At 42.5% G+C, this 20,000-nt stretch overlaps 1 protein-coding gene across 7 annotated transcripts in view; it reads left to right on the top strand.

The window, feature by feature from the left end:
* arhgap42b (Rho GTPase activating protein 42b) overlaps positions 1 to 20,000 on the top strand; it is a 237,147-nt gene that overhangs the window by 169,599 nt on the left and 47,548 nt on the right. For 4 of the 7 annotated variants that reach the window (XM_045704171.1, XM_045704169.1, XM_045704170.1 and 1 more), the window contains 8 exons: positions 4,695 to 4,824; positions 5,913 to 6,013; positions 8,254 to 8,363; positions 8,915 to 8,974; positions 13,256 to 13,334; positions 17,462 to 17,501; positions 18,374 to 18,436; positions 19,258 to 19,332. In XM_045704171.1, the coding sequence (XP_045560127.1) occupies positions 4,695 to 4,824; positions 5,913 to 6,013; positions 8,254 to 8,363; positions 8,915 to 8,974; positions 13,256 to 13,334; positions 17,462 to 17,501; positions 18,374 to 18,436; positions 19,258 to 19,332 (658 nt within the window). The remainder of the gene's footprint in view (positions 1 to 4,694; positions 4,825 to 5,912; positions 6,014 to 8,253; positions 8,364 to 8,914; positions 8,975 to 13,255; positions 13,335 to 17,461; positions 17,502 to 18,373; positions 18,437 to 19,257; positions 19,333 to 20,000) is intronic. The other 3 variants (XM_045704175.1, XM_045704173.1, XM_045704172.1) reach the window with 1 other exon arrangement.

The raw sequence follows: 20,000 nt of genomic DNA, 5'->3' as shown, positions 1-20,000 counted from the left end.
CAGGAACTAATGGGGATCCATAATAAACCCCAGGAAGAGTAGCTGCTGCCTTGGCAGGAACTAATGGGGATCCATAATAAACCCCAGGAAGAGTAGCTGCTGCCTTGGCAGGAACTAATGGGGAGCCATAATAAACCCCAGGAAGAGTAGCTGCTGCCTTGGCAGGAACTAAATGGGGATCCATAATAAACCCCAGGAAGAGTAGCTGCTACCTTGGCAGGAACTAACGGGGATCCATAATAAACCCCAGGAAGAGTAGCTGCTGCCTTGGCAGGAACTAACAGTGGATCCATAATAAACCCCAGGAAGAGAAGCTGCTGCCTTGGCAGGAACTAACAGGGGATCCATAATAAACCCCAGAAAGAGTAGCTGCTGCCTTGGCAGGAACTAAATGGGGATCCATAATAAACCCCAGGAAGAGTAGCTGCTGCCTTGGCAGGAACTAATGGGGATCCATAATAAACCCCAGGAAGAGTAGCTGCTGCCTTGGCAGGAACTAATGGGGATCCATAATAAACCCCAGGAAGAGTAGCTACTGCCTTGACAGGAACTAATGGGGATCCATAATAAACCCACAGGAAGAGTCGCTGCTGCCTTGACAGGAACTAACAGTGGATCCATAATAAACCCCAGGAAGAGTAGCTGCTGCCTTGGCAGGAACTAACAGTGGATCCATAATAAACCTCAGGAAGAGTAGCTGCTGCCTTGACAGGAACTAACAGTGGATCCATAATAAACCTCAGGAAGAGTAGCTGCTGCCTTGGCAGGAACTGACAGTGGATCCATAATAAACCCCAGGAAGAGTAGCTGCTGCCTCGGCAGGAACTAATGGGTATCCATAATAAACCCCAGGAAGAGTAGCTGCTGCCTTGGCAGGAACTAATGGGGATCCATAATAAACCCCAGGAAGAGTAGCTGCTGCTTTGGCAGGAACTAATGGGGATCCATAATAAACCCCAGGAAGAGTAGCTGCTGCCTTGGCAGGAACTAATGGGGATCCATAATAAACCCCAGGAAGAGTAGCTGCTGCCTTGACAGGAACTAATGGGGATCCATAATAAACCCACAGGAAGAGTAGCTGCTGCCTCGACAGGAACTAACAGTGGATCCATAATAAACCCCAGGAAGAGTAGCTGCTGCCTTGGCAGGAACTAACAGTGGATCCATAATAAACCCCAGGAAGAGTAGCTGCTGCCTTGGCAGGAACTAATGGGGATCCATAATAAACCCCAGGAAGAGTAGCTGCTGCCTTGGCAGGAACTAATGGGGATCCATAATAAACCCCAGGAAGAGTAGCTGCTGCCTTGGCAGGAACTAATGGGGATCCATAATAAACCCACAGGAAGAGTCGCTGCTGCCTTGACAGGAACTAACAGTGGATCCATAATAAACCCCAGGAAGAGTAGCTGCTGCCTTGGCAGGAACTAACAGTGGATCCATAATAAACCTCAGGAAGAGTAGCTGCTGCCTTGACAGGAACTAACAGTGGATCCATAATAAACCTCAGGAAGAGTAGCTGCTGCCTTGGCAGGAACTAACAGTGGATCCATAATAAACCCCAGGAAGAGTAGCTGCTGCCTCGGCAGGAACTAATGGGTATCCATAATAAACCCCAGGAAGAGTAGCTGCTGCCTTGGCAGGAACTAATGGGGATCCATAATAAACCCCAGGAAGAGTAGCTGCTGCTTTGGCAGGAACTAATGGGGATCCATAATAAACCCCAGGAAGAGTAGCTGCTGCCTTGGCAGGAACTAATGGGGATCCATAATAAACCCCAGGAAGAGTAGCTGCTGCCTTGACAGGAACTAATGGGGATCCATAATAAACCCACAGGAAGAGTAGCTGCTGCCTTGACAGGAACTAACAGTGGATCCATAATAAACCCCAGGAAGAGTAGCTGCTGCCTTGGCAGGAACTAACAGTGGATCCATAATAAACCTCAGGAAGAGTAGCTGCTGCCTTGACAGGAACTAACAGTGGATCCATAATAAACCTCAGGAAGAGTAGCTGCTGCCTTGGCAGGAACTAACAGTGGATCCATAATAAACCCCAGGAAGAGTAGCTGCTGCCTTGGCAGGAACTAATGGGTATCCATAATAAACCCCAGGAAGAGTAGCTGCTGCCTTGGCAGGAACTAATGGGGATCCATAATAAACCCCAGGAAGAGTAGCTGCTGCCTTGGCAGGAACTAATGGGGATCCATAATAAACCCCAGGAAGAGTAGCTGCTGCCTTGGCAGGAACTAAATGGGGATCCATAATAAACCCCAGGAAGAGTAGCTGCTGCCTTGGCAGGAACTAATGGGGATCCATAATAAACCCCAGGAAGAGTAGCTGCTGCCTTGGCAGGAACTAAATGGGGATCCATAATAAACCCCAGGAAGAGTAGCTGCTGCCTTGGCAGGAACTAATGGGGATCCATAATAAACCCCAGGAAGAGTAGCTGCTGCCTTGGCAGGAACTAACAGTGGATCCATAATAAACCCCAGGAAGAGTAGCTGCTGCCTTGGCAGGAACTAACAGGGGATCCATAATAAACCCCAGAAAGAGTAGCTGCTGCCTTGGCAGGAACTAAATGGGGATCCATAATAAACCCCAGGAAGAGTAGCTGCTGCCTTGGCAGGAACTAATGGGGATCCATAATAAACCCCAGGAAGAGTAGCTGCTGCCTTGGCAGGAACTAATGGGGATCCATAATAAACCCCAGGAAGAGTAGCTGCTGCCTTGACAGGAACTAATGGGGATCCATAATAAACCCACAGGAAGAGTAGCTGCCGCCTTGACAGGAACTAACAGTGGATCCATAATAAACCTCAGGAAGAGTAGCTGCTGCCTTGGCAGGAACTAACAGTGGATCCATAATAAACCCCAGGAAGAGTAGCTGCTGTCTTGGCAGGAACTAATGGGGATCCATAATAAACCCCAGGAAGAGTAGCTGCTGCCTTGGCAGGAACTAATGGGGATCCATAATAAACCCCAGGAAGAGTAGCTGCTGCCTTGACAGGAACTAATGGGGATCCATAATAAACCCCAGGAAGAGTAGCTTCTGCCTTGACAGGTACTAAAGGGGATCCATAATAAACCCCAGGAAGAGTAGCTGCTGCCTTGGCAGGAACTAATGGGGATCCATAATAAACCCCAGGAAGAGTAGCTGCTGCCTTGGCAGAAACTAATTGGGATCCATAATAAACCCCAGGAAGAGTAGCTGCTGCCTTGGCAGGAACTAATGGGGATCCATAATAAACCCCAGGAAGAGTAGCTGCTGCCTTGGCAGGAACTAAATGGGGATCCATAATAAACCCCAGGAAGAGTAGCTGCTGCCTTGGCAGGAACTAATGGGGATCCATAATAAACCTCAGGAAGAGTAGCTGCTGCCTTGGCAGGAACTAACAGTGGATCCATAATAAACCCCAGGAAGAGTAGCTGCTGCCTTGGCAGGAAATAACAGGGGATCCATAATAAACCCCAGAAAGAGTAGCTGCTGCCTTGGCAGGAACTAAATGGGGATCCATAATAAACCCCTGGAAGAGTAGCTGCTGCCTTTGCAGGAACTAATGGGGATCCATAATAAACCCCAGGAAGAGTAGCTGCTGCCTTGGCAGGAGCTAATGGGGATCCATAATAAACCCCAGGAAGAGTAGCTGCTGCCTTGACAGGAACTAATGGGGATCCATAATAAACCCCCAGGAAGAGTAGCTGCTGCCTTGACAGGAACTAACAGTGGATCCATAATAAACCTCAGGAAGAGTATCTGCTGCCTTGGCAGGAACTAACAGTGGATCCATAATAAACCTCAGGAAGAGTAGCTGCTGCCTTGACAGGAACTAACAGTGGATCCATAATAAACCTCAGGAAGAGTAGCTGCTGTCTTGGCAGGAACTAACAGTGGATCCATAATAAACCCCAGGAAGAGTAGCTGCTGTCTTGGCAGGAACTAATGGGGATCCATAATAAACCCCAGGAAGAGTATCTGCTGACTTGGCAGGAACTAATGGAGATCCATAATAAACCCCAGGAAGAGTAGCTGCTGCCTTGGCAGGAACTAATGGAGATCCATAATAAATAAAACATACAAATGCAGCAGACTGGTTGATGTTCAGGTTAAAACCACAGCAGACTGGATCTTGTTCTCTCGTAAGACTGAGGCTGTGAGCAAATGTGAAAAGGCACCCTATTCCACATATAGTGCTCTACTTTTGAACAGAGACCAATGCGGCTCTTTAGGGAATAGGGTGCCATTTTGGAAGCACACAACAGTGTGTCACGTTGACTTGCTCGGTGAAAAATATCTTCATCCGGGCTTTTCTTCATCCCCCCCCCCCATGGAGTATCGTTTTATGTCTATCAACATCTTTTGATATCTTTTAATAATGTATATTGTTCCTCAGTATGTCCCACTGGGTCACCAGAAAAATGCTTTTATAATGTATGGTGTGTTGGTGTTACTGTGTTTGATACCTAAACAACAGCTTTAATGATCGCATCTGTTGCCTGCTGTGATGCGTGCTCTCTCTTTTTGATACATGGAAGCTGGTTTTGCGCCGATCTTTATCTTTTTGATCTGTGTGTGTGTGTGTGTGTGTGTGTGTGTGTGTGTGTGTGTGTGTGTGTGTGTGTGTGTGTGTGTGTGTGTGTGTGTGTGTGTGTGTGTGTGTGTGTGTGTGTGTGTGTGTGTGTGTGCGTGCGTACGTACAGACGAGGAACAACTTTGTGAGTACGAAGCAGGAAGTCGAGAAACTGATGAAGAGAATCAGATCAGCTGATCAGGACTACAAACCTCCAGGGCAGTGGACCATGGAGGGTTTCCTCTACGTTCAGGAGAAACGTGAGTCCAACCTCTAGCTCCTGATCCCAGACTCCTAAAACTCTTGACTCTGAGAACATAACTCTGACTCTGAGAATGTAACTCTTGACTCTGAGAATGTAACTCTTGACTCTGAGAATGTAACTCTGACTCTGAGATTGTAACTATAAATCTAGGATCATAACTCTGACTCTGAGAACATAACTCTGACTCTGAGATTATAACTATAAATCTGGGATCATAACTCTGACTCTGAGATTATAACTATAAATCTGGGATCATAACTCTGACTCTGAGATTATAACTATAAATCTAGGATCATAACTCTGACTCTGAGAATGTAACTCTGACTCTGAGATTATAACTCTGACTCTGAGATTATAACTGTAACTCTGGGATCATAACTCTGACTCTGAGAACATAACTCTGACTCTGAGATTATAACTATAAATCTAGGATCATAACTCTGACTTAAATAAAGGATCATAACTCTGACTCTGAGATTATAACTATAAATCTAGGATCATAACTCTGACTCTGAGATTATAACTGTAACTCTGGGATCATAACTCTGACTCTGAGATTATAACTGTAAATCTGGGATCATAACTCTGACTCTGAGATTATAACTGTAACTCTGGGATCATAACTCTGACTCTGAGATTATAACTGTAACTCTGGGATCATAACTCTGAGATTATAACTGTAACTCTGAGAACATAACTCTGAGAATGTAACTCTATCTCATTATATTTCCTCATCCAGCTTTGATGTGCTCTCAAACTTGAACAGGAGTAAATACCCTGAATACTGGAAACTTTATCTCAGATGATAATCAACAACAACATGTTGTTTTATCTTTCTTAATTAGGAATTTCATTTCAGAAGTCTTTCCAGAACATTGTGGTTTCAGGAAGCAATCATGGCTTAGCTTAGGCTTTTGTTGTTTCCGTCCCAAATTGCAGCCTATTCCCTATATAGTGCACTACAGAGTCCTACAGGCCCTGGTCAAAAGTAGTGCATCTTATAGGGAATAGGTGCCTTCTTAAATGTATTTGTTGTTCTTTCATGACCAATCATGGCTGTGTTGTTCCTTCTCTCTGTTTCAGGGCCGCTGGGATGCACGTGGACGCGACATTACTGTACATATGAGAAGAGCAGCAAAACCTTCGCCATGATCAACTTTGAAACCAAATCAGCTGGCAAACAGGTAGCGTATACAGTAGTACACGGTGATAAACATTATATTATTAAATCAAATTTCAAATCAAATGTATTTATATCGCCCTTCTTACGTCAGCTGATATCACAAAGTGCTGTACAGAAACCCAGCCTAAAACCCCCCAAACAGCAAGTAATGCAGGTGTAGAAGCACGGTGGCTAGGAAAAACTCCCTAGAAAGGCCAAAAACCTAGGAAGAAACCTAGAGAGGAACCAGGCTATGAGGGGTGGCCAGTCCTCTTCTGGCTGTGCCGGGTGGAGATTATAACAGAACATTAGGCCAAGATGTTCAAATGTTCATAGATGATCAGCAGGGTCAAATAATAATAATCATAGTAGTTGTCGAGGGTGCAACAAGTGACCAGGAAATACTCTGGACCCTAGTTCTAGGGTATAAACTAGAGCTGACCAGGAAATACTCTGGGCCCTAGTTCTAGGGTATAAACTAGAGCTGACCAGGAAATACTCTGGGCCCTAGTTCTAGACTATAAACGAGAGCTGACCAGGAAATACTCTGGGCCCTAGTTCTAGACTATAAACTAGAGCTGACCAGGAAATACTCTGGGCCCTAGTTCTAGGCAATAAACTAGAGCTGACCAGGAAATACTCTGGGCCCTAGTTCTAGACTATAAACTAGAGCTGACCAGGAAATACTCTGGGCCCTAGTTCTAGACTATAAACTAGACCTGATCTCAGAGTTTTGTCAAATCAAATCAAATGTTATTGGTCACATGCACATGGTTAGCAGATGTTAATGCGAGTGTAGCGCAATGCTTGTGCTTCTAGTTCCGACAGTGCAGTAATATCTAACAAGTATATGTACATATAAATATATGGATGAGTGATGGCCGTGCAGCATAGGCAAGATGCAGTAGATGGTATAGAGTACAGTATATACATATGAGATGAGTAATGTAGAGTATGAAAACATTATATAAAGTGGCATTATTTAAAGTGACTAGTGAAACCTTTATTAAATCCATGTATTTTACCTGCTCTTCTCAAGAAAAGGGCCCCATAAATGATTTCCTCAGTAGGAATTCCATTTTGAACGCATAAGGTTCCCCCTTTAAATCCTTCCATACCTCTGTTGTGTTCTACACCAGTCTAATCACGAGTCCCTCTGTTGTGTTCTACACCAGTCTAATCACGAGTCTCTCTGTTGTGTTCTACACCAGTCTAATCACGAGTCCCTCTGTTGTGTTCTACACCAGTCTAATCACGAGTCCCTCTGTTGTGTTCTACACCAGTCTAATCACGAGTCTCTCTGTGTTCTACACCAGTCTAATCACGAGTCCCTCTGTTGTGTTCTACACCAGTCTAATCACGAGTCCCTGTGTTGTGTTCTACACCAGTCTAATCACGAGTCCCTCTGTTGTGTTCTACACCAGTCTAATCACGAGTCTCTCTGTGTTCTACACCAGTCTAATCACGAGTCCCTCTGTTGTGTTCTACACCAGTCTAATCACGAGTCTCTCTGTTGTGTTCTACACCAGTCTAATCATGAGTCTCTCTGTGTTCTACACCAGTCTAATCACGAGTCTCTCTGTGTTCTACACCAGTCTAATCACGAGTCTCTCTGTGTTCTACACCAGTCTAATCACGAGTCCCTCTGTTGTGTTCTACACCAGTCTAATCATGAGTCTCTCTGTGTTCTACACCAGTCTAATCACGAGTCCCTCTGTTGTGTTCTACACCAGTCTAATCACGAGTCCCTCTGTTGTGTTCTACACCAGTCTAATCACGAGTCCCTCTGTTGTGTTCTACACCAGTCTAATCACGAGTCCCTCTGTTGTGTTCTACACCAGTCTAATCACGAGTCCCTCTGTTGTGTTCTACACCCGTCTAATCACGAGTCTCTCTGTGTTCTACACCAGTTTAATCACGAGTCTCTCTGTGTTCTACACCAGTCTAATCACGAGTCCCTCTGTTGTGTTCTACACCAGTCTAATCACGAGTCCCTCTGTTGTGTTCTACACCAGTCTAATCACGAGTCCCTCTGTTGTGTTCTACACCAGTCTAATCACGAGTCCCTCTGTTGTGTTCTACACCAGTCTAATCACGAGTCCCTGTGTTGTGTTCTACACCAGTCTAATCACGAGTCCCTCTGTTGTGTTCTACACCAGTCTAATCACGAGTCCCTGTGTTGTGTTCTACACCAGTCTAATCACGAGTCCCTCTGTTGTGTTCTACACCAGTCTAATCACGAGTCCCTGTGTTTTGTCCTAGAATGGTCTGGTGGTGAGTCCATCTGAGATGTTCAAGCTGAAGTCCTGTATCCGAAGGAAGACCGACTCCATCGACAAGCGTTTCTGCTTCGACATCGAAGTGGTGGAGAGGTGATGTCATCATTTTTTCACATCAGTATTTCTATGAATAATCGTATTATTATTTAAATGGATTTCCTATTTAGCCTGCACGTCCCTGCCCTGTCTGTGCATCTAGTCAAATGGTATGCCCGCGGCATGGCAACGGTAGTCAATGATTATGACAGTAACAAACCCAGTTGTCATTGTAGTGATTGTTATCATCAGACTAGTGCTGGTTCCACTGCAGCCACTTGGGACTGATTGCAACTTTGTGGGATTTGAAAATATGTGCGGAAACAAGTGGACGTTCCTTTTCCATTAGCTGTTTAAGCTTCCTGTTTAAACTTGATTGGACATTTTTAGCTATTGTTATTATTAGTGTGTAGATTGTGTTTAGATGTTTTCAGCTCTGTCTGTTTGTGTCCTGCATGTTCTTGTGCGTGTCCTTTCACTGAAGCCTTGTGTTTGACTAAATGTGCCATCTAGTAAGCAGTCTTTATACGTACAATTCTCTTCTTTCAGTTTTCTATTATTTGTACCCATTTCTTCTTCTCTCTCTGTGTTTCTTCGTGTCGATGTAGAACTGACATCTGTCAAGGAACTCTTTTCCGACCGCTTCAGTTAAAGTTCTGTAAAGTCCGGTATGTGACCAGTGATGTTACTATACTGTCCCCTCTCTCTCAGAGCAGTGAGCATGTTGCTGTAGCAGTGAGCATGTTGCTGTAGCAGTGAGCATGATGCTGCTTGTGTTCAAGGCTGATAATCGTGCCCATTCATTCACTCACTGAATCTATCAAACTTTACAACTTCAAATTAACTTTGAATAAAATACATAGCTTTTTTTTTTTATCTTTCCATTCCACCCGAATCAGACTTCACCAATCACAATCACCGAATCAGACTTCACCAATCATAATCACCCCAGACTTCACCAATCACAATCACCCGAATCAGATTTCACCAATCACAATCACCGAATCAGACTTCACCAATCACAATCACCGAATCAGACTTCACCAATCACAATCACCGAATCAGACTTCACCAATCACAATCACCGAATCAGACTTCACCAATCACAATCACCCGAATCAGACTTCACCAATCACAATCACCCGAATCAGACTTCACCAATCACAATCACCCGAATCAGACTTCACCAATCACAATCACCGAATCAGACTTCACCAATCACAATCACCGAATCAGACTTCACCAATCACAATCACCCCAGACTTCACCAATCACAATCACCCCAGACTTCACCAATCACAATCACCGAATCAGACTTCACCAATCACAATCACCCCAGACTTCACCAATCACAATCACCCCAGACTTCACCAATCACAATCACCGAATCAGACTTCATCAATCACAATCACCGAATCAGACTTCACCAATCACAATCACCGAATCAGACTTCACCAATCACAATCACCGAATCAGACTTCACCAATCACAATCACCGAATCAGACTTCACCAATCACAATCACCCGAATCAGACTTCACCAATCACAATCACCGAATCAGACTTCACCAATCACAATCACCGAATCAGACTTCATCAATCACAATCAATTTTGATGGGAAAGGAAAGCGTGACAGAAAAATAATATTCCACTTGAATAATTTCTTCTCATCTACAATTACTATAATCATTTATCGATAATAATAATAATAATAATAATAATAATATCATTCTAACTTTAAGTAAAGGATGTATTTTATCAGCTTGATTCCAATTGTACAATTGTCAGATTTCAGAGCCCGTTAATGCATGGGGGGGATCATTGTTGATTAATATGACTTAAATGTTTTGACTAGAACAGTAAGAAGGGCAGGAAGAGACAGACAGACATTCAGATGCAGATCAAACCGGTCCCTGTAGAAGGAAAGCCATTGATCAAGTGGTTTAATTCATGAGACGATGACATCAGCACATTCAGGCCTTCGCTCGGCTGGGTCGGTGTGTTTCAGAACGGAGAGGGAGAGTGTAGCAGTAGCTAACCACCAGACCTGGATTCAAATTCTATTTCAAATCTTTCAAATCATTTCAACGTTTGTTCTAGGACGCCTGATGGGCAGGTATACAGTCTGGGGGGGAATTTAATATACGTACATCCATTGGTTTTAATTAATACAGGCAACGTAAAAAAAAAAAGTATTTTAAATTATTTCAAAAGTGTATTTGAAGCCATGTCTGGTCAGAGCAGCTCTCTTCACCTCCAATCTGAGCGCTGCTGAGGTGAGCATGGACAATAACTCCTGTTTAACTGGCTGGGTAGCTAACTAATTTATCACCTCATAGATCAGATATGCCACAAGGTGCTTGTTCTAACCACAAGGGCAACGTGGAGCCACGACCCCAGTCATCTTTCTGTACGGTGTACATTTCAGGACATCCTTATCCTCAAGCCTCACCCTGGGATACGGTGGAGTTACCTCTGATCTTCGGTCAGCTTTATTTTATTTTCCCCCACTAATCGTTAGTAATTGGAGGCAGGGGAAGCTGATCCTAGATCTGTACCTAAGGGGAACGTTTACCCAGGAGCCCTCACACCAGAGTGTGGCATGAGGCTTGCGACTGAGGCTGTCTTAAAATGGCTACCGTATGTTCATCTCCAGCTCATCCATTCATCCTCATTACATTACACTTCCTGTCTGGGTGTTCTGAGCCACTCGCAGCGGTCAGGCCAACCTATTCCAACACGGCAGAGGTGTCTAGCTACATGGCTTTCAGCTACTGCTAACTCTTACCACTAGCCGCTGGGCGGTAATGTTGGGAATGCATCAATGTATGAGTACATTTATTTACTATTACATGGATACTATTATATTAATACTATTACATGGATACTTATATTAATACTATTACATGGATAATATTACATGGAATACTATTACATGGATACTTATATTAATACTATTACATGGATAATATTACATGGATACTATTATATTAATACTATTATCTTAATACTATTACATGGGCAATATTACATGGATAATATTACATGGATAATATAAAATTAATACTATTACATTAGTACTATTACATTGGTACTATAAAATTAATACTATTACATTAGTACTATTACATTGATACTATAAAAGTAATACTATTACATTAATACTATTACATTAGTACTATTACATTGATACTATAAAATTAATACTATTACATTAATACTATTACATTCATACATTCCATTAATACTATTACATTGGTACTATTGCATTAGTACTATTACATTAGTGCTATTACATTAAATGGATACTATTACATTAGTAATATTAGATTGGTACTATTACATTGATACTATACAATTAATACTATTACATTAATACTATTACATTGGTACTATTACATTAATACTATTACATTAATACTATTACATTGGTACTATTACATTAATACTATTACATTTGTACTATTACATTAATATTATTACATTAATGCTATTACATTAGTAATATTGCATTACTACTATTACCTTAGTACCATTACATTAATACTATTACATTAGTAATATTGCATTAGTACTATTACCTTAGTACCATTACCTTAGTACTATTATATTAGTAGTATTACATTAGTACTATTGCATTAGTACTATTACATTAGTGGTATTACATTAGTACTATTGCATTAGTACTATTACATTAGTACTATTACATTAGTGGTATTACAGTAGTGGTATTACATTAGTACTATTGCATTAGTACTATTGCATTAGTACTATTACATTAGTGGTATTACAGTAGTGGTATTACATTAGTACTATTGCATTAGTACTATTACATTAGTACTATTGCATTAGTACTATTACATTAGTAGTATTGCATTAGTACTATTACATTAGTGCTATTACATTAGTACTATTACATTAGTACTATTGCATTAATACTGCTACATTAGTACTATTACATTAGTACTATTACATTAGTACTATTACATTAGTACTATTGTATTAGTACTATTACATTAGTACTATTGCATTAGTACTATTACATTAATACTATTACATTAGTGGTATTACATTAGTACTATTGCATTAGTACTATTACATTAATACTATTACATTAGTACTATTGCATTAGTACTATTACATTAATACTATTACATTAGTGGTATTACATTAGTACTATTGCATTAGTACTATTACATTAATACTATTACATTAGTACTATTGCATTAGTACTATTACATTAATACTATTACATTAGTGGTATTACATTAGTACTATTGCATTAGTACTATTGCATTAGTACTATTACATTAGTGGTATTACATTAGTACTATTGCATTAGTACTATTACATTAGTACTATTACATTAGTGGTATTACAGTAGTGGTATTACATTAGTACTATTGCATTAGTACTATTACATTAGTGGTATTACATGCAACCATACCGTAGGCCTATTATTAGTATGTTCATTCCAGAAACATTATGCACAAAACATTGGCAAGGCCCAGTGAGGCATTATGCACACAAACTGCATATTATTTCATGAAGGCAGACTCTACTCTCAGTGGTTTCATTTACCGTCATAATGATCCAAGATTGGTCTGTATTCAGAGATTAGCCCCACCTGGAGATACTTTACAGGGAATGCATGCAAGGAGGACAAATCAAATCAAGCACTGTGTTAATTTGGAGTGGGAATGTAATCACTGACATGATTTAGAGAAGGGGACACGGTACTGTGTGAAGACTACTATCTTTAAGCACAGTAGTCATATCATTGAATTCGTTTGATAGAGGTGTTTGTTGTTTAAACATGGGTCCTGGTCAAAAGTAGTGCCCTATATAGGGAATAGGGTGCAATTTGGGATGTAGAATTATTTATGGACCCTGGGCATTGAGATGTGATGTGACTGAAGTGTCCTGTGTGGTGTGTGAACCTGTTTCAGGCATGGCATCGTGACTCTCCAGGCTCTGTCTGAGTCCAACAGAAGGCTGTGGCTGGAGGCTATGGATGGCAAGGAGCCGGTGAGGAACCTCTCTCGTCTCATCTCATCTCTCCCTCTCTCTTCTCTTCTCTCCCTCTCTCTTCTCATCTCTCCCTCTCTCTTCTCATCTCTCCCTCTCTGTTCTCTTCTCTCCCTCTCTGTTCTCTTCTCTCCCTCTCTGTTCTCATCTCTCCCTCTCTCTTCTCATCTCTCCCTCTCTGTTCTCTTCTCTCCCTCTCTCTTCTCTTCTCTCTCTCCCTCTCTGTTCTCTTCTCTCCCTCTCTCTTCTCTTCTCTCCCTCTCTGTTCTCTTCTCTCCCTCTCTGTTCTCATCTCTCCCTCTCTCTTCTCATCTCTCCCTCTCTCTTCTCATCTCTCCCTCTCTGTTCTCTTCTCTCCCTCTCTGTTCTCATCTCTCCCTCTCTCTTCTCATCTCTCCCTCTCTGTTCTCTTCTCTCCCTCTCTCTTCTCTTCTCTCCCTCTCTGTTCTCTTCTCTCCCTCTCTGTTCTCATCTCTCCCTCTCTGTTCTCTTCTCTCCCTCTCTGTTCTCTTCTCTCCCTCTCTGTTCTCTTCTCTCCCTCTCTCTTCTCTTCTCTCCCTCTCTGTTCTCTTCTCTCCCTCTCTGTTCTCATCTCTCCCTCTCTGTTCTCATCTCTCCCTCTCTGTTCTCTTCTCTCCCTCTCTCTTCTCTTCTCTCCCTCTCTCTTCTCTTCTCTCTCTCCCTCTCTGTTCTCTTCTCTCCCTCTCTCTTCTCTTCTCTCTCTCCCTCTCTGTTCTCTTCTCTCCCTCTCTGTTCTCTTCTCTCCCTCTCTCTTCTCTTCTCTCTCTCCCTCTCTGTTCTCTTCTCTCCCTCTCTCTTCTCTTCTCTCCCTCTCTGTTCTCTTCTCTCCCTCTCTGTTCTCATCTCTCCCTCTCTGTTCTCATCTCTCCCTCTCTGTTCTCTTCTCTCCCTCTCTCTTCTCTTCTCTCCCTCTCTCTTCTCTTCTCTCTCTCCCTCTCTGTTCTCTTCTCTCCCTCTCTGTTCTCATCTCTCCCTCTCTGTTCTCTTCTCTCCCTCTCTCTTCTCTTCTCTCCCTCTCTGTTCTCTTCTCTCCCTCTCTGTTCTCTCTTCTCTTCTCTCCCTCTCTGTTCTCTTCTCCCTCTCTGTTCTCTTCTCTCCCTCTCTGTTCTCATCTCTCCCTCTCTGTTCTCTTCTCTCCCTCTGTTCTCTTCTCTCCCTCTCTCTTCTCATCTCTCCCTCTCTGTTCTCATCTCTCCCTCTCTGTTCTTATCTCTCCCTCTCTGTTCTCACCTCTCCCTCTCTCTTCTCATCTCTCCCTCTCTGTTCTCTTCTCTCCCTCTCTCTTCTCATCTCTCCCTCTCTGTTCTCTTCTCATCTCTCCCTCTCTCTTCTCATCTCATCTCTCCCTCTCCTCTTCTCTCCCTCTCTCCTCTCCCTCTCTCTTCTCTCCTCTCCCTCTCTCTTCTCATCTCTCCCTCTCTCCTCTCCCTCTCTCTTCTCATCTCTCCCTCTCTCTTCTCTCTCCCTCTCTCTTCTCATCTCTCCCTCTCTCTTCTCATCTCTCCCTCTCCTCTTCTCTCCCTCTCTGTTCTCTTCTCCCCCTCTCTCTTCTCATCTCTCCCTCTCTGTTCTCTTCTCTCCCTCTCTCTTCTCTCCCCTCTCACCTCTCCCTCTCTGTTCTCTTCTCTCCCTCTCTCTTCTCATCTCTCCCTCTCTCTTCTCTTCTCTCTCCCTCTCTCTTCTCATCTCTCCCTCTCTCTTCTCACCTCACCCTCTGTCTTCTCTTCTCATCTCTCCCTCTCTCTTCTCATCTCTTCCTCTCTCTGCTCACCTCTCCCTCTGTTCTCTTCTCATCTCTCCCTCTCTCTTCTCATCTCTCCCTCTCTCTTCGCCCCTCTCCCTCTCTTTTCTCTTCTCTCCCTCTGTTATCTTCTCATCTCTCCCTCTCTCTTTTCATCTTACTCTCTCCCCTCTGTCTCTTTCTCTCTCTTCCACTCTCTCTCTATTTTATTTTCACCCACCCCCCCCTCTCTCTCTCTCTCTCTCTCTCTCTCCCTTTCCATCTTTCCTTTTATATTCCCACTCTAGTGCAATCTAGCTGGCTCTGGTGTCTGGTAGGGACACAGTGAAAATATGTTTGTCTTTGGTGCCCCCTTCTGGCTGTATGAAACATAACTATACTGTAACTTTTGGACATGTGTGTCAAACTCAATTCCTGGTGGGCTGTATGTCTGAGGGTTTTCACCCCTCCCTTAAACTTGATTGATCAATTAACGTCATTGATTAGTTAGGAACTCCCGTTATTACCTGGTTGTCTAGGTTGTAGCCCTTTACGCTCGTACCCGTATACGGGTTGAAAATGGCAGATTTGGCCACTGATAAACACCTACATTGAAATACAGTGGCTGCATGGAATACTGTATGAGTTTTGACCAACAGCCGTTCTGAACTGGAGCACTTCGCTCGACCGTAAGATGCCCCATCCCTCCTGGTTATTGGGCAAATTAAGTTTTCAGACTCAATGTATTTTGAAAGATGAAACATTGACGATTACAATAAGTACCGCTTTGATGTCACACAAGCAAGCCAAATGACCAGCTGACCCAGATTGTGATAGATAAAATACAGTTTTTGGATTGCGTAAATAACAACAGTAATTGTGTGATGGTGGGGGATGCAGGGCTGTGTTCCAAACAAAACAACAACAAGTGTGCTTGATCTAGTTCCTCATCGGCACAGCTAGGAGAGCTAACAAAAACACCTTATAGTTGAAGAATCTTTTTTGAGTCATAAAAGTGCATTGAAATTACTTGAACTATGCACACTTGGAGAGGTGTGTGGGAACTTGGAGAGGTGGGTGTGTGGGAACTTGGAGAGGTGTGTGGCCACTTGGAGAGGTGTGTGGGAACTTGGAGAGGTGTGTGGCCACTTGGAGAGGTGTGTGGCCACTTGGAGAGGTGTGTGGCCACTTGGAGAGGTGTGTGGCCACTTGGAGAGGTGTGTGGCCACTTGGAGAGGCGTGTGGCCACTTGGAGAAGCGTGTGGCCACTTGGAGAGGTGTGTGGGAACTTGGAGAGGCGTGTGGGAACTTGGAGAGTCGTGTGGCCACTTGGAGAGGTGTGTGGGAACTTGGAGAGGCGTGTGGCCACTTGGAGAGGCGTGTGGCCACTTGGAGAGGTGTGTGGGAACTTGGAGAGGCGTGTGGCCACTTGGAGAGGTGTGTGGCCACTTGGAGAGGTGTGTGGCCACTTGGAGAGGCGTGTGGCCACTTGGAGAAGTGTGTGGCCACTTGGAGAGGTGTGTGGCCACTTGGAGAGGTGTGTGGCCACTTGGAGAGTCGTGTGGGAACTTGGAGAGGCGTGTGGCCACTTGGAGAGTCGTGTGGGAATTTGGAGAAGTGTGTGGGAACTTGGAGAGGCGTGTGGGAACTTGGAGAAGTGTGTGGGAACTTGGGGAGGTGTGTGGGAACTTGGAGAGGCGTGTGGGAACTTGGAGAAGTGTGTGGGAACTTGGGGAGGTGTGTGGGAACTTGGAGAAGTGTGTGGGAACTTGGGGAGGTGTGTGGGAACTTGGAGAGGCGTGTGGGAACTTGGAGAAGTGTGTGGGAACTTGGGGAGGTGTGTGGGAACTTGGAGAGGCGTGTGGGAACTTGGAGAAGTGTGTGGGAACTTGGAGACACCAGTTAGACCTCTTTCTCAAACCCTTGACATTTGTTTTGTCTTATGTTGCACCTACCACACATTCTCCAGGAATATTCTGATCATGTTACTGAATGTATCCAGAGTATTTTTTTTTGATTTAGTTCAACAAATGAGGTGAAAAGTACAGTAAATGTAAAATGCACACGCAATCAACAGTGTAATATTTGGATTCAGTCTTGTGTCAGGTGAACTGTTGTGTCCTCACTTTTAGTCTAATCATTTCCCCATAATCTCCATGCTATTCCCTTTTAATTGCTACCATGGTGACGCTTATGCTTTCCATACTTGTTCTGTAAGAAAGATTTCAGTGTAGCTCTATCCACACAGGAGAATTTCCACCAGTGTAAAGGGTTAACAACAAAACAAACATGTCCCTCCAGGAAGTGCGTGACACTCTGCTTTAGGATGCGTCCTCTGTAAAATGGTTTTCAAATTAGTGTAATTAACTCTGTTGATTTTCTCCAGATTTACAACCTTCCAGCCATTCTGAGCAAGAAAGAAGAGAGTAAGTATTTTATACTACACAACAAATGTACAATATACTACACAACACATGTACAATATACTACACATGTACAATATACTACACAACAAATGTACAATATACTACACAACACATGTACAATATACTACACAACCCATGTACAATATACTACACAACAAATGTACAATATACTACACAACACATGTACAATATACTACACATGTACAATATACTACACAACAAATGTACAAGATACTACATAACACATGTACAATATACTACACAATACATGTACAATATACTACAAAACACATGTCAAACACATGTACAATATACTACACAACAAATGTACAATATACTACACAACACATGTACAATATACTACACATGTACAATATACTACACAACAAATGTACAAGATACTACATAACACATGTCTAATATACTACACAGCACATGTACAATATACTACACGGCACATGTACAATATACTAAACAACACATGTACAAGATACTACATAACACATGTAAAATGTACTACACAACACATGTGAAATGTACTATAGTTCTGACTCTCCTAAGTGTACAAACAGTAAATAATATGTGTAATAACAGATGAATTATCTAATGCTAACCCTTGTTGTTGTTGTTGTCTGTAGCCATCCACGTCTACCCATTAACTCAGTTAGACTCATTTCAATAGTGTGGATCATCATTAGTACACACTCTCTGTGTGAGAGAACAGCTGCAATCACACTACTCTGAGTGGTTTCTCCAAAATCACCCCCCTTATTCCCTATGTAGTGCACTACTTTTCAACAGAGCCCCGTGGGACCTCGTGTTGTGTGTATTGAACCCAGTCAACCTTGCTCTTTGTGTTCCCTGTGTTACAGCGTACCTAAACGAGGCAGGGTTTAATTTTGTGAGGAAATGTATTGACTTGGTGGAGGTAAGAGGTGAGTCATCATAGCCGCCATTTTGTCTCCTTTCTCCTGGGCTTCAGCTGTCAAAATAGACCACTGAACTCAGTCTCACTGTAGTCCTACATGACCAAGCACGGTAACCAACACCACTTTTCATTAGTGTGTGTGTGTGTGTGTGTGTGTGTGTGTGTGTGTGTGTGTGTGTGTGTGTGTGTGTGTGTGTGTGTGTGTGTGTGTGTGTGTGTGTGTGTGTGTGTGTGTGTGTGAGTGTGTTTTAGTGGTGTAAAGTACTTAAGTAAAAATACTTTAATACTTTAAAAATACTTTTTGGGGGTATCTGTACTTTACTTTACTATTTATATGTTTTGCCAACTTTTACTTCACCACATTCCTAAAGAAAATTATGTTATTTTTACTCCATACATTTAGCCTGACACCCAAAAGTACTCGTTACATTTTGACGTTTTCCCTACTGCCTCTAATCTTGCAGACTCACTAAACATAAAATGCTTCATTTGTAAATCATGTCTGAATGTTGGAGTGTGCCCCTGGCTATTCCTCAATAATACAAAAAAAAAAAAACAATTGTGCCGTCTGGTTTGCTAAAATTATTTTAAAAAATGAAATTATTTATACTTTTACTTTTGATACTTAAGTACATTTTAGGAACTCAATTTCCTTGTGATACTTAAGTATATTTAAAACCAAATACTTTTAGACTTTTACTCAAGTAATATTTTACTGGGTGAATTTCACTTTAACCAGAGTCATTTTCTATTAAGGTATCTTTACTTTTACTGAAGTAGGACAATTGAGGACTTTTCCACCACTGGTGTGTTTGTGTGATCTCATAGGGATCAACACGCTGGGCCTCTACAGAATAGGAGGGGTCAACTCCAAGGTCCAGAAGTTGATGACCACTGTGTTTGGTAAGTAGCCTCTGCTCTCTCTCCCTTTCACTCGCTCTCCCTTTATCTATCTATCTATCTATCTATCTATCTATCTATCTATCTATCTATCTATCTATCTATCTATCTATCTATCTATCTATCTATCTATCTATCTATCTATCTATCTATCTATCTATCTATCTATCTATCTATCTATCTATCTATCTATCTATCTGTCTGTCTGTCTGTCTGTCTGTCTGTCTGTCTGTCTGTCTGTCTGTCTGTCTGTCTGTCTGTCTGTCATCCTCTCTCTCTTTCTCTCTCTCTCTCTGACTTCCTCTTTCTCTCTCTCTCTTCCTCCCTCTCTCTCTCCCTCCCTCTCTCAATTCAATTCAATTGAAGGTCTTTATTGTCATGGGAAACATATGTTAACATTGACAAAGCAAGTGAAGTAGATAATAAACAAAATATAAATAAACAATAAAAATGAACAGTAAACATTACACTCAGAAGTTCCAAAAGATTAAAGACATTTCAAATGTCATATTATGTCTATATACAGTGTTGTAACAATGTGCAAATAGTTAAAGTACAAAAGGGAAAATAAATATTTACAATGGTGTTTGTTCTTCACTGGTTGACCTTTTCTTGTGGCAACAGGTCACAAATCTTGGTGCTGTGATGAAACACTGTGGTATTTAACCCAG

The sequence above is a fragment of the Salmo salar genome, chromosome ssa20, assembly GCF_905237065.1.
Source record: "Salmo salar chromosome ssa20, Ssal_v3.1, whole genome shotgun sequence".
Classification (NCBI taxonomy): domain Eukaryota; kingdom Metazoa; phylum Chordata; class Actinopteri; order Salmoniformes; family Salmonidae; genus Salmo; species Salmo salar.
This window is presented reverse-complemented; position numbering and strand designations above follow the sequence as displayed.